The sequence below is a fragment of the Salvia miltiorrhiza genome, chromosome 1 (genome assembly GCF_028751815.1).
Source record: "Salvia miltiorrhiza cultivar Shanhuang (shh) chromosome 1, IMPLAD_Smil_shh, whole genome shotgun sequence".
In the NCBI taxonomy this organism is placed as follows: Eukaryota; Viridiplantae; Streptophyta; class Magnoliopsida; order Lamiales; family Lamiaceae; genus Salvia; species Salvia miltiorrhiza.
In genome coordinates, this window is record NC_080387.1 from 35,795,702 (window position 1) to 35,809,412 (window position 13,711).

The 13,711-nt window shown below is 34.3% G+C and overlaps 1 protein-coding gene across 1 annotated transcript; it reads right to left on the reverse strand.

Moving 5' to 3' along the window:
* Positions 1–3,252: 3,252 nt before the first annotated feature.
* Positions 3,253–6,467, reverse strand: LOC131022828 (4-hydroxy-tetrahydrodipicolinate synthase, chloroplastic-like). Its single transcript, XM_057952359.1, has 3 exons — positions 6,066–6,467; positions 5,429–5,513; positions 3,253–4,385 (listed from the first exon to the last, which is right to left on the reverse strand). Exons 1-3 carry the CDS (start codon positions 6,109–6,111, stop codon positions 3,458–3,460), a joined length of 1,059 nt encoding a protein of 352 aa, XP_057808342.1. The 5' UTR covers positions 6,112–6,467; the 3' UTR covers positions 3,253–3,457.
* Positions 6,468–13,711: the final 7,244 nt, after the last annotated feature.

A 13,711-nucleotide genomic window follows, 5' to 3' on the forward strand; every position in this document is an offset into this window, starting at 1 on the left:
CTAGGTGATTGGTACCGAATGCAGTGACTTCATCATCTATGTATAGAGGTCTTGAAGTTTGGATAGTAACGTTACGTTGCTGAGAACGTGAATTATGATTAGTGTTTGGTGTCAACGTAAATTTGGTGGTCAAGCTCTTACATCACTTCTCCTAAAATGTACCATTTGACTAAGTCTCAATTGTTCATTCTTCTCTACCTACTTCAGTCCATAATATGCAAGATTAACAATTTATTCTCCAACAAATAATACTCCATCCGTTCCATTAGTAATTCCCATTACTTTTGAGCATGAAAATTAAGAAAAAAATGTAATTAGTGTATAAAGTGAGTTGGTGAAAAATATTTAAGAATTATTTTAAGTGAGCTGGTGTCTAAAGTGGGTTGGATCCACCATTAATAATATTTTAAATAGTTAATTTTTTACTAAAAAAAATATGAGACATTACTAGTGGGACGTTCTAATATACTCCCTCCGTCCCACTAAAAGTGGCATTTATTCCATTTTGAGTTGTTCTACTATAAGTGACCTGTTTCCATAAATAGAAAAGTTTAACCCTTAAAAAAGTGTGGGCCCTATCACTTTTAATAAATTTACACCTTCTCCTTAAATTTTGAGCCACTTATAATGGGACAAGGGGAATAGTAACTGCGACATTACTAATGGGATGGAGAGAGTAATTAATAAAGAAGACAAAACATTCAAACAAATCGAAAATAGAGTTAAATAAATTAACTCCATCACCATCCATTGCCAAACTAAAGTATTTGAAACAAGGCTAACATGGAATAAGGCCTTCTTAGCTAAAACTCTTTGAAATATCCACTCCAAAACATGTTTTTTATGGATCCTTTGGATTCACGAGGAATATTTAAAACTGCGTGATATTTAGAGTATTGTTAAACATAAAGGCGACTCACAACTCATCAAAATTATTTTGGATATCCAAGATACTATCATAACAAAGAGTGAAGGAACTGTGGAAAAAACAAAGGCAAGGCTTAACGAATGAGCTTACAAGAACCTAAGCAGAAGCGTATGAATTTCTACGTGCAAAGGGAGAGCATTGTTTTGACATAAGGCAATCTAGAGAAGCTTCATTTCCCCAAAATTCTCTATCACCTTATGGATGGCATTACAGAGGCGATTAAAAACGCTGGACTGAATTGATCACTTCAATATCTTAAAACTATATGCAATCGAGAAAATGAAACTCATGAACATCTCTTCTTCAAATGTGCATGTACAAAAAAAGTTTGAAGCTTCATTAGAGAATGACTAAAGCTTAGGCATGAAATGACTACCCTACCGAGTGAAATAAAAGGCAAAAATTCTTGCCTTAGCCACCACTACAAATCACCATTGGTTTGCTAGGAATCAAATTGTGTTCGAGCAAGAGCCATTTTTGGTTAAAAAAAATTGTACTCCCTCCGTCCACCAAAGATATGCCACAATTTTCTTTTTCGTCCGTCCACAAAAAATATGTCACATCCATTTTTAGTAGTAGGGTTCACACCATTCCACTCACATTTAAAGTGGGACCCTTACTCCACTATCAATTTCACTCACATTTTATTAAAACTCGTGCCAAAAGAAAAGTGACATATCTTTGGTGGACGGAGGGAGTATGTCATTAATATCATGAAGGATGTATACAAGTGTCTATCAGATTTTTTCCTCGAAATCTGTTCAGGCACAGATGGAGTTTCATACCAACCTTGAAAATCTCATGCACCATCAACAAGGTATATAAGGCAGATCATATGATTTATTTGATAGTGCAAGTTAAATTTTACAACACTACCTTACCCACGATCGTGGGTACCATCGTGAGAAGTGAGAACGACGGCAGGCTAAGATCGTGGGCGCGTGAAGGGTGGGTGGTGTCTCTGAAACACTATTAATTGAATTTACAAATTTCGTGTGAAGATTTTCTGATGGGAATAGGTATTTAAAGAAGGCACTTTAATAAAGTTTGTGTGTAAAAAGTTTTTTTTTATTATTAATTAACTGTATTAAATAAAAAATTTAAAAGCCGCGCCACAGGGGACTCGAACCCACCTTTGGCCTTAGGCATTAACCCCTTACCGCTTGACCAACACACGCACACGTGTGTAAAAAGTTTTGTTGATGGTAGTAATTGTGCAAGAGTTGTGGTGGCCTTTAACATAACATATTATCACCTTTATATTTTCTACAAAAGAAACAAAAACAAATACGAAAAAGAAAATCAAAATCCTCATAAAATTATTCAAACCATCGACCAAAAGGGAATAAGAAAACTTCAATGGAGGCGCCTTCTTGTTTCTCACTTCATATAAAGGTATGCATAATGCGTTTAGTAGTCGAAAAATGAAATATGAAAAACGTGATCTAAGGTCACGATGGTGGACATGATGGTGTCCTTAACCTCACGATGGCCATTTTATTGTCGGCTTTCATGATTGTTTTGTTGTTTAACGGTTTTGATTTCATGTAAACATATCTGTTGATCATGAATATTATTTATTTTGTGTAAAATAGGTCGCACATGATTTTAGGTTTCAATGTCACATTCTTATGGTCACATTAGGATTTTCGTACTATGAGTAATAAATATTTAGCATGAAATATGACTTAAATTATAACTTCATGTTTATAAGCATATGTTGGAATAAAATAAGTTGAAATGGCTAAGAATATCGATCTTACGATGGAATTTTTGAAGCTCCATCTTGCCCGCAGTCGCTGGCATTAATCGTTTGCTTGGCAGATGAAGTTCAAAAAGTATTTTGTCATGACCCAACTTTTAATTACATATTTAAGGCTTAATTATGATAATTCAGGTTCTGCATCCATTTAGTAAAACATAAAACTATTACAACTAATTTATTGTTATATAAGTGAATGATGAGCTCAGAATATGCTCCGAGTCCATTAATATACATTTTCTAGAAATAAACACTGCAATGTAAAATGTAATTTTCTTGATTGATTATTTAAGCGAAGCCCACGAGAGAGGCTAATTCTTTGACTTAGCAAAGCTAATGCTATCCATTGATTAATTACATCTTAAGTTGTCATCCATTTTTCTTGTATAAAATCACCCATCTCTCATGCTGATTTCCAGCCAAGCTTCACGGTAAAGTTTTCTTCCATATCTCATTATTTGTTGTCCTAGATTGGAATTCTAAGGAATCACAGTTAATTTTTAAATTAAGTGCATTTACAGTATAATTACTTTTATGAAAACAGAAATGTTTACGATCATAGTTAAACAGGAAAGTGTAACAGAAAATCTGATACGAGATTCAACAAAACTGCTTACTTTACAAGCACCAAGCATCTCCACTTACCAGCAGCTTCGGGAGTTTACCTTGCCACACCACAAGGAGAGCAGAACTCAAAATTTTCAATTATTGTTTAGTTAAAGCAAGGCATATCAAAAGAAACGAGTCGAAACGAAACCCTGGTTCACCTAATACCGACCGATCAAAACAAAGTCGTCGTCATCCAAGACCCGGACATCTTTCTCTCCTATAAAATTCTCCCTTCCGAGTTCCTTGACTATGTTCACAAACTCGACCCTCTTGGCCAGAGGAAGGGGCACGTATGGCAACCGGAAAACTGGTCTCACGACCCCGAGCTGAGCTAGGGCTGTGTTCACACCAATCGGGTTGGGCTCGCGGAAAAGCCACTGGATTAGAGGCATAAGTTTTGCGTTCAGAGCTGGATTCTTTCCTCCAAACATGAGCTCTCTCATTAGACTTGGGATCAAATTACTTGTAACTGAAATTACTCCAGTAGCATTGTATTCCCACCTTGAGTCGTGGCATTCATCGTCGTTCCCACTCCACACGACTATACCATTGCTTGTATACTGCTCCACCCTGTCATTTCCAACGCACTCCTTGATGCCTGCCAAGTTGGTGCTCTGAGCTACGGTGTGAATCACGCGTGGTGGGATATCTTGGCCAGTCCGTGATGGAACGTTGTAGATGATCGTAGGGCCCATGGGAAGCACGCTGTCAAAGTGAGAGACCAAACCCTCCAAGGAGGTTTTACCATAGTAAGGATTAATGTGGAGCGCTGCATGCATACCAACAGCAAAGCCTTGTTCAGTGGCATGGATAGCTTCTCGGGTTGAGTTACTCCCCGTGTTGCCAATGACTTTAACAGAACTACCAAAACAGTTCACCGTGTGGCCAATGAGCATAATATGCTCGTCCCAGCTCATCAACTGGCCTTCACCAGTGGTGCCACCAACAATCACTCCCTCGACACCATCTTCGATTTGCATGTTCACTAAGGCATCATAGGCCTCCAAGTCGAATCTACCATCCGGGAGATACGGTGTCTTGATGGCTGTAATCAGTCTCAGCGATTTTATGTCATCAACATTAGTCCTGCAAACAGGAGTTTCACATTACACATGCTGGTTCCTTTGGATATGAAATAAATATTTTTCCTTTACATATATTCCTTCCATCACTCTATTGCAAATTTGAGCTTTCTAGAGATATATCTATGATGAAATTCTGACTATCATTTCAAATGCACGTCATGTTCCACATAAAAGATCAGTTTAATTACTATGACTTCTTATCTAATACCACTTTCTTGTATTAAATACAAGACAAATTGCTTCGCCGATGAGAACACATAATACATTGCACCTATATACTACTTCCCAATTAATTTTACTGATATTTGGTGTGTTTAATCTCATCGTAGTAAATCGAACTTCCTACTATCAAAAAGCCCAAGGACGTAACAAGGGTATGAAAAACCCAACCGGCATAAGCTTTTGTACGTACTAACGATTCAACACTCAACAATTAGCTATAATTAATCAAACTTCCTACCATCAGAAAGCACATGGACATAGCAAGGGTATGGAAAACCCAACCGACATAAGCTTGTGTACATACTAATGATTTTAACACTCAACTAACTACTAGCCATAATTAATCGGAACTTCCTACTATCAAAAAGCACAGGGACAAAACAAAGGTATGAAAAACCCAACCGACATAAGCTTTTGTACATACTAATGATTCAACACTCAACTATTAGCCATAATAAACCCAAACTCTTTTTGATAGATATTTCTAGAAAACATTGATGACAAATTGACAGAAAATATATTAGGCAAAACAGGCTAGGAAACGCAGACAACAAATGGTTGGAGACAAGTCGAAATCAGCTAGACTTTCCCTCACATGCACATGGACACATAAACACTATTATACTGTCATCATCACCACAGCAATTTAAATGATTTCTAGCTCAACTTAAAATGCAAAGCTTACACTTACTACCACTAAAATATAATCATCTATCAAACATTTGATTAAATTAACACGATACTCTTTTACTGAAAGAACTGGAGAGCAGGAAACGAATAGTGGAAACTCACTTGATGTGATCAAATTGACCGCACAATTACCTATTTTTAACTTCGTTACTACGCATTGGGAGGTGAAAGTTGGGAATCACAGCTGCTCTAGGTGATCTCCATTTTGGAAGCACACCTGCATAGCAGTAGAAATTGGCATCAGTAGTTAAAAAAAATAAAAATAAAAAATCTAAGAGAGAGAGAGAGAGAGAGAGGAGTTTGGAGGTGAACGAGAAACATTATTAATCTTTCTTCAAACCGATGCATACAAATTGTGCCTAAATCTATAAACTACATCAACTACCACCAGGAAAAATACAGCTAGTTGTGTGTGTGAACGCGCATGAAGCACTCAAAGCAGATCACCTACTTTTAACCATGAAAGTAACCATTTCCAAGGGATATATGCACAAAGCAGCAATACAGACTCAATTTCTCGAAATAAGAACCAAAAAATCGAGAAACTGCTACCTTAATTAGGTTCAGTATACTTTTTTCATTGTGAAATCACGCAGAACTTGCATGATACTTGCACAATTTTTTCTTCAGAAAAATATAAGAGAATAATCAAAGTAGCGCTAAATTTACGGTCCTTCCGTGTAGAGCGGATTCCGACTACTTCCAGGAAGAAAACTCTAAAACCGCCAAAATTCCAGTCTCAGATCTACAAAAATCAATCGCAATTTACCTCGATGAGTAGACTTGAGAGAGCAACATCCGATCACCAACGCCATTTCACGAAAATTCGACGAACCAACAGAGAAGACAGAGAAGAGAGTATGGCTAAGCAAAACTACGTAATTCTCCGGCAACGATTAACGCTCCGACGACGGGAGCTCAGACGCATTAGAATATGACAGCTCCTGGGGACGGAGGTCGACACCGGCGGCTAGAGTGGGGCGGCGGCGACGATACGGGGAAGAGGTAGAGTTAAAAAAACCTGAATAAATTGGCCATGGCGGCGGACGTGCTATCAATTAGGTTTTTTGTCTAATGACAGGTGTCAAAACACGTCCAGCTCAAATCGTAGTACTCGTTCGTTCCATCAATTGAGTACTCATTCAACCCATTATTACCGGAACCATAGGTGAAATCGGAATTGCGTGTGAAAGTTAACATTGTTGTTGTATTAACATTTTAGCGTAATTTCGATTACACATTCGGTGACGATATGCTACCACATCAGACTCTAATTTCGTGACAATTAATCATAATTTTAAGGGATAATTGCGTGAAAATACACAAACTTTGCCAAAAATCTATATTTGACGCGAAATTAGGATTTTACATTTTAATACACCAACTTTCGTTGTTGTCCAAATTTGACACGACTTAATTCTTAAAAATTCAAAAAACAACCTCTTTTTGTAAATAATTATACAAAGACCCACTTATGTTATTATTTGGGACATTTAAACCAAAACATATATTTCGTTATGATGTTTTCTTTTAATCTTTGATCCGCGCCTAAAATGGTTCAAAAGAAAACATCATAAGGAAATATCTTGTTTTGGTTTAAATGTCCTAAATTATAACATAAGTGGGTCTTTGTATAATTATTTACAAAAAGTGATTGTTTTTTGAATTTTTAAGAATTAAGTCGTGTCAAATTTGGACAACAACAAAAGTTGGTGAATTAAAATGTAAACTCCTAACTTCGCGTCAAATATGAATTTTTGGCAAAATTTATGTATTTATGTGCAATTTTCCCTAATTTTAATTGTAATTACAATAAAAAAATAGATTATTAATATAATTTTAGTGTAATTATGATTATTAATTAAAATTATTTCTCAAAATTTAAATTACTTAAAAAATAAATCAAATTAAAAGTTCATGATATAAACTATAATTAATCCTCTAAATTATAAAAGTTATAGTACTGAAAGTTATACCAGTCTTTTTTTCAATTTCAATATGTGTCATTAGATGCAATTACTCAAATATTAAATACAGAAATTATTTTGCCCCGTGAACTTTGACTTTTCTTTTTCTTTTTTTTTTGAGTCACAACTTTGACTTTTCTTAACATCACATGATCCGACGATTTTTGCTTGGTCAATACAAAAGAACGGTTGTTTATGTGTTGATTGATCAAAATATCTAGTTTCATTAAGTAATTGTAAGCCATAAATATATTTGTTTCCTTTCGTTTGACAATCTTTTGGAGTTAGGTTATCACAAACTTGTAGTACTTGTATAATTATAAAGTAATTAGACGGAACTAGGGGCGGTAAAACGGTTCCGGTTAAACGGTTTTAACCGTAACCGAATCAGTAAAAATCGGTTTTTATCGGTTCGGTTATCGGTTAGTGTGTTCATCAATAACCGGTTAATTGGTTTAACCGATTAACCGGTTTATTTTATATTAAATTAATTAATTTATATTTTAATATTTTAATTTAAATAATGCATTAATATTTCAAGTATCTATAAAAATAATTTTGTTATAAATTATCACAAATTATGAATTGGTGCAGTGGATAAGACCTTATTTTTTCTTTCAAATGTCAAGAGTTCAAATCCTATTGAACACTGTCTACACATTTGAATTTTTTAAAATACAAACCGGTTAATTCAGTTAATCCGGTTAATCGAATTAATCGGTTAAATTCGGACAAATTGAGAAATCGTGGATTAATCGGTTTGACCGGTTAACCGGTCACCGATCCAATAACCGGTTCAGTTATCGGTTAGGAAAATCGCCCTTAACCGCGGAACATTATAATCCAACTAAAAGTATATAATAATAAAAAATTATAATATATAAATAAAAGGGGTTATTGCCGAAACATATTCATATTTTGCCAATTTTTTTATTTATAACATGACCTTATAATTTGACCAGAAAGTACATCAATTTTCAATTTAATCGCAATTATAACATGATCTTATAGTTTGACCAGAAAACACACCAATTTTCAGTTTATTTGTAATTATAACATGACCTTATAATTAATTTAGTATAATAATATCAAAATTTAACATTAAATATTTTTAATTTTCTTTTATTCTCACAATATATATATATATATATATATATATGAATATACATCTATTTATAAATAATATATAATATTATTTACTTTTTGACATAGTTCCTATTATATATGTACCTAAATTATTTATTGGTTCTAATATTTTATAATTTCATAATTTAAATAGATAAATACTTATTATATATGTATATATTAATAGAATATTAAAATCAAATTTATATATATGCATTTGTGTGTTGAAAATGTAGAAATATATATATATATATATATATATATATATATGTGTGTGTGTGTGTGTGTGTGTGTGTTTTATAAAAATAAATCAATCAATTAACAATATTTTATATATAACAATTTAATATGAAATTACAATAAATATTAATACATGTGATAAACAATAATCTAAATAAGGTCATGTTATAATTGCGATTAAATTTAAAATTGATGTATTTTCTGGTCAAATTATAAAGTCATGTTATAAACCAGAAAATTGACAAACTATAGGTATTTTCCGACAATAACCCCTAAATAAAAATATGGATATAATAGTTATTTTCAATAATGATGCCCTTACACATTTATATGATTTATACAAATTTTGTGTATAATTAATGATGGTGAATCAAGAATTAACACCTAAACGAAATGATAAAAGACACAAAGATTTACGTGGTTCGATCGTGAGATCTATGTCCATAGGTGAATTTTTCGGGGTTTTCACTATGATTAAAGAGTTTACATTTTACATTGAGGAGTGAAAAAAAGATGAGTCCCTTAATCAGGGCCGGCCCTGAGATTTCGAGGGCCCTAGGCGAAAAGAAAAATAGGGGCCTATAGAAAATGAAACTTGAAAAATTATGTTGCTTCAAGAATAAATTTCTCTAATACCTTATTTTCACTGCATAAAAACTTATTTAACATTTCTTAAGTTATAGTCACTTAGAAACAAGAAAAGAACAAAACATGAAAAAGAGTAAAGTGTGAGATGAGGTAGCAAAATATAGGAGACGAGCACAATGCAGTTAGATTCTTTTATTGTACTCAATTCAAGATTACTACTCCCTCCGTCCCAATCGAAATGTCTTATTTCTTTTCGGCACGGAGATTAAGAAATGTGTATAAAGTAGATAAAATGGGTTAGTGAAAATTATTTAAATATTAAGTATAGAGAGAGAGTGTATTGCCAAAAAAGGAAATATGACATTTCGTTTGGGACAACCCAAAAAGAAAAAGAAGACATTTCGTTTGGGACGGAGGGAGTATATAGTAATTTTTTTATGATTAATACAAAATGTATTATAATTAATGAATTTATTTTAAAATTTGGGGCTCCTCAATTTTGGGGGCCCTAGGCCTTTGCCCCATTTGACATATAGAAGGGTCGGCCCTGCCCTTAATCTTATAATCAAACTTCTGTTTATAAGCATCAAAGTAAATCTAAGGCCATTAGACCCATTAATTCAAGTGGTTGGGCTTAAGCCCATATTACATTAATCTTTGTCTTTGGGCTGAATTGTCAGCGTTGAGAATTAATGTTAGGCCATCCAAGTCAAAGTAGAGTCGAATTGTCGAGGCTGGGAGCTAAAGCTGAGTTGCCAAGGCGAGAACATGGTTAAGCTGTTAAGATGATTCTCGATTGATAAAGTCAGCCCTATCTCAAAGTCACCGCTGCACCAAATATTCAAGATAACAGTAATATTAGCATTAATAATAATAATAATAATAATAATAATAATAATAATAATAATAATAATAATAATAATAATAATAATAATAATAATAATAATAATTTAGATAAATATTCCAGCACAGTTAAGCACAGCGTTGGTGCATAATTTAGTCCTCCTCAAATATAATTAAATTTATGCAATTATTTTTACAAAAATGAATGGAATCCAATTATATTCGCTTCGATTCTTTTACATGCCTATCTATGCACACAATATTCATTAGTATTAGAGACAACACTTTATTTTAGCCAAAATAATATAGTAAAAGTAAAATTTAGTCATACAGATAAAATTATGGAAATAGTAACATTTCTAACCAAATACTCTTGTAATATATAACAGTGTAAAATATATTGTCACACACTTTTTTCAACTTACACGATTTTGCATAGTCGCGAAAAGTGTATAAGAATGTATTTCAAACTGTTACACCTTTTTGCGAAAAAAATGTGTAACAATACATTGTTACACGATTTTTGCAAAATTATGTAACAATATGTTTTAATTATTGCACACTTTTTGCAAAAATGTGTAATAGTCAGTTGGAGGCAGCGGAAATGAAGACTTGGCGGCAGCGGTGATTCTCATCGAAAAGTCAAGAACCGGAAAGAGAGTGAGAATTCCATATAAGGAGAGAGAAAAAGATCAATTGGAGAGGAGAGAGAGATCGGGTAGGCAATGACGTTGTTGGTGTTCGCCGCCACCACGCGCATGGCAAGGCGATGACTCCAACGTAGAATTGTAGTGGCTCTGACGCTGGCAACGACGCTTGCAGAATGGGGGAATGAGGAAGTGCGGTGGAGAGATTAGGATTTAGGGGGATGGGGCGGCTATGCGGCTGCGGGGAAAGAAATGGGGAAATGGGGCGACACAGTGGTAGTGGTGGCCGTGTGTGGCGCAAATGGGAGAAGGACCGCCGGTGCAGAGTGAGGGAAGGGAGAGGAGGTGATGGTGAGATAAATGAGGAGAGGAAAATGGGCGTTGATGATAGAGAAATGGAGAATGAATTTTTGTGTTTGTTTTTTTCATTTTAGTTATTTTAGCACTAAGACAAGTTAGTATTTTTAGTGTTTTATCTTCATGAATAAAATTTCCTTTTGGTATATGAAATGGGCCAGATAAGTATATTAACTATTATTATTATTACCTTTATGCGTGGATATAAGACTTGAAAGAAAAAGACAATCAATTTAAAATTGATTGGATTTATTCATTTAAGTATGTTCGTTGTAACTTAATACAAGTCATTATCTTTATATATGGGCAAAACTTCTAATTTATAATTAAAAAATCACAATTAAACTACTTCTGATTTACTTTTGAATTAAACTACTCCCTCCATCATACTATAAGCGACTCAAAACTTTTTGGTACGAGAATTAAGGTGAAGGTGTAAATTGGTTAAAAGTGGTAGAGCCTACACTTTTTAAGGGTTAAATTATTTCATTTATGAAAACATGTCACTTATAGTGGAACGACCCAAAATTGAATACATGTCACTTTTAGTGGGACTGTGGGAGTATAATTTATAATAAATAGACAAAACTTGTAAAAAGTTAGGTTAACGGTATCTAAATAGAAGAACTTTCATTAATTTTTTGTTTCGCAAAATTCCACTTCTAAATATACAAACTTTCAACTCATTTGATTTTTCAGGCATTTGTCAGTTTCAGGCAAATTGTTATCATCGTGGCTAATTGAAGTGGAAATTAAAGTTAAGGTCACTAGTTGAATTGGCTCAGACATCCAACTACATTGTTTAGTAGATCAACCATTTAAGTTTGTTGATATTGATCCTCATTGTCGTCACCATTTCCATCTATGAGAAATCTGTTAGTATCGATCCTTATTGTCGTCGCCATTTCCCTCTCTAAAAGAGCTCAAGCAATGCAACAACAACAATCCCAAAAAGCATGATCTCCACGAATTTCCTGCACAAAAAGATCTCCAAAAAGCAGGATCTCCCAAAGAGAGTAGTGTTAAGGTTTTCAATTTTAGACGTGTTAGTTGGTGTGTTACCAACATGTTGTGAACACATGTCTGTAGGAGTGTTACCAACAGATGATGTTGTTTGTTAGTTCATGGTTAACTAACAAACATGAAAACCGTTATTCTTTTTAACCATACGAATTTTTTATCCTTGCGATTTATTTAATCAGTTTTATCTTCCTATTATTTGTGTATCTTTTTATATTGTTCTTCAGGTTATACAATAAAGAGGGGAAGCAGTTTTCAAAGGAGTGGGCAGCGGCGGTTATGGAGATCATGGAGATAACTACCAAAAGAAGTTATCTCAACTCTTGCAACTGATGCTCCATGAAGTCCACGATCAGTGGAACGCCTATATATACCCGAGAAGACCTCATTTACGTGGTTATGCATTTAGAGATCCAGAACCCTTGCTGCAAATTCAAGAGCTCCTCCAAGTTCCTCATTTTGTCAGCCTGTGTTAGCAACTTTGTCTTCTTGCAAATGTGTTATTAGTTCAAACAGATTGTGTAATCTGTGTGATTCGAACAACACAAGTGTGGGTAGTCTTATTTAGATTATTCTTAGAGTAATCTTATGTTTGTTATGAGAATTCCTTGGGCAGATTTATGCCTGTACTATTGTTCTCCTTTAGCGAAATTGTCCTTACGCTCTCAATAATATTTTATGTTGCACACAATACCAATTGTAATAGCGAAATTATAACCCCAACCGAAGTTATAGATGGAAGGTATTGAGAAAAGAAAAAAGACAGTAGTGTAGTACAACACTATTAGGGCACAAATAGAGAGAACCACCAAGCAAATGAGAGGGGCTGCCTAAGAAAGGTGAATAGACGGGGCAAGAGGCTATTGGGGAAATTTTCAACATTCTTCACCATTGGTCCAACCGTGGTGTTTATGTTAGGTCCCGGAGGGTCACTGAACTGGTGTATGGGGGGGCAATACACCAGTAGGCTATTTTTCACAATTCTTTTGTTATGACTGAAGAAATATCTACTGATACTGAAGAAGTTGGATTGAAGTCAACAGTCAAAGAAGTTTTCAGTTGAAATGCTGTTGTAGACTGATACTAAACTAGCATCAGTATTTTGATTTCAGTTAGGCTCAAGGCTTTAACTGATGATCCACGTAAGGCTTCAGTCTAGATTTTAAAAACAGAGAAGTGTTATGAATCTTACTGATTATCTAAAGATTTATCAGTTAGACTAATAAGACCAGCAGCAGAAAATAAACTTAAGAAATTGCCTTTGCGATTAACACATAGTCAAATTAAAGTTTTACTTTGCGATTTATCAGTTTCAGTTCTATAAAAGGTTTATGCACAGATAAGGAAGATAAAACTGAAAGCAATAAACAACAAAGGAATTTTACGTGGTTCGGAACAAGTTCCTACGTCCACAGTCAGTTAAACACACTGACAATCACTCTGGGCTTGTGCTTGCAGGTGCACAACAAACCTTCAACTGAAACAAAGTTTTAGTGCCAATACACTGGATTGGACTTCTCGTCTCCTTCTTAACTCGCAGTTGCAAAGAGTACACTTGTCTTGCTTGCGGAGGCTAAGAACTTTTGAGTTCAGACCACTGTCTCGAACTCTCTCTCTCAAACTCTTTT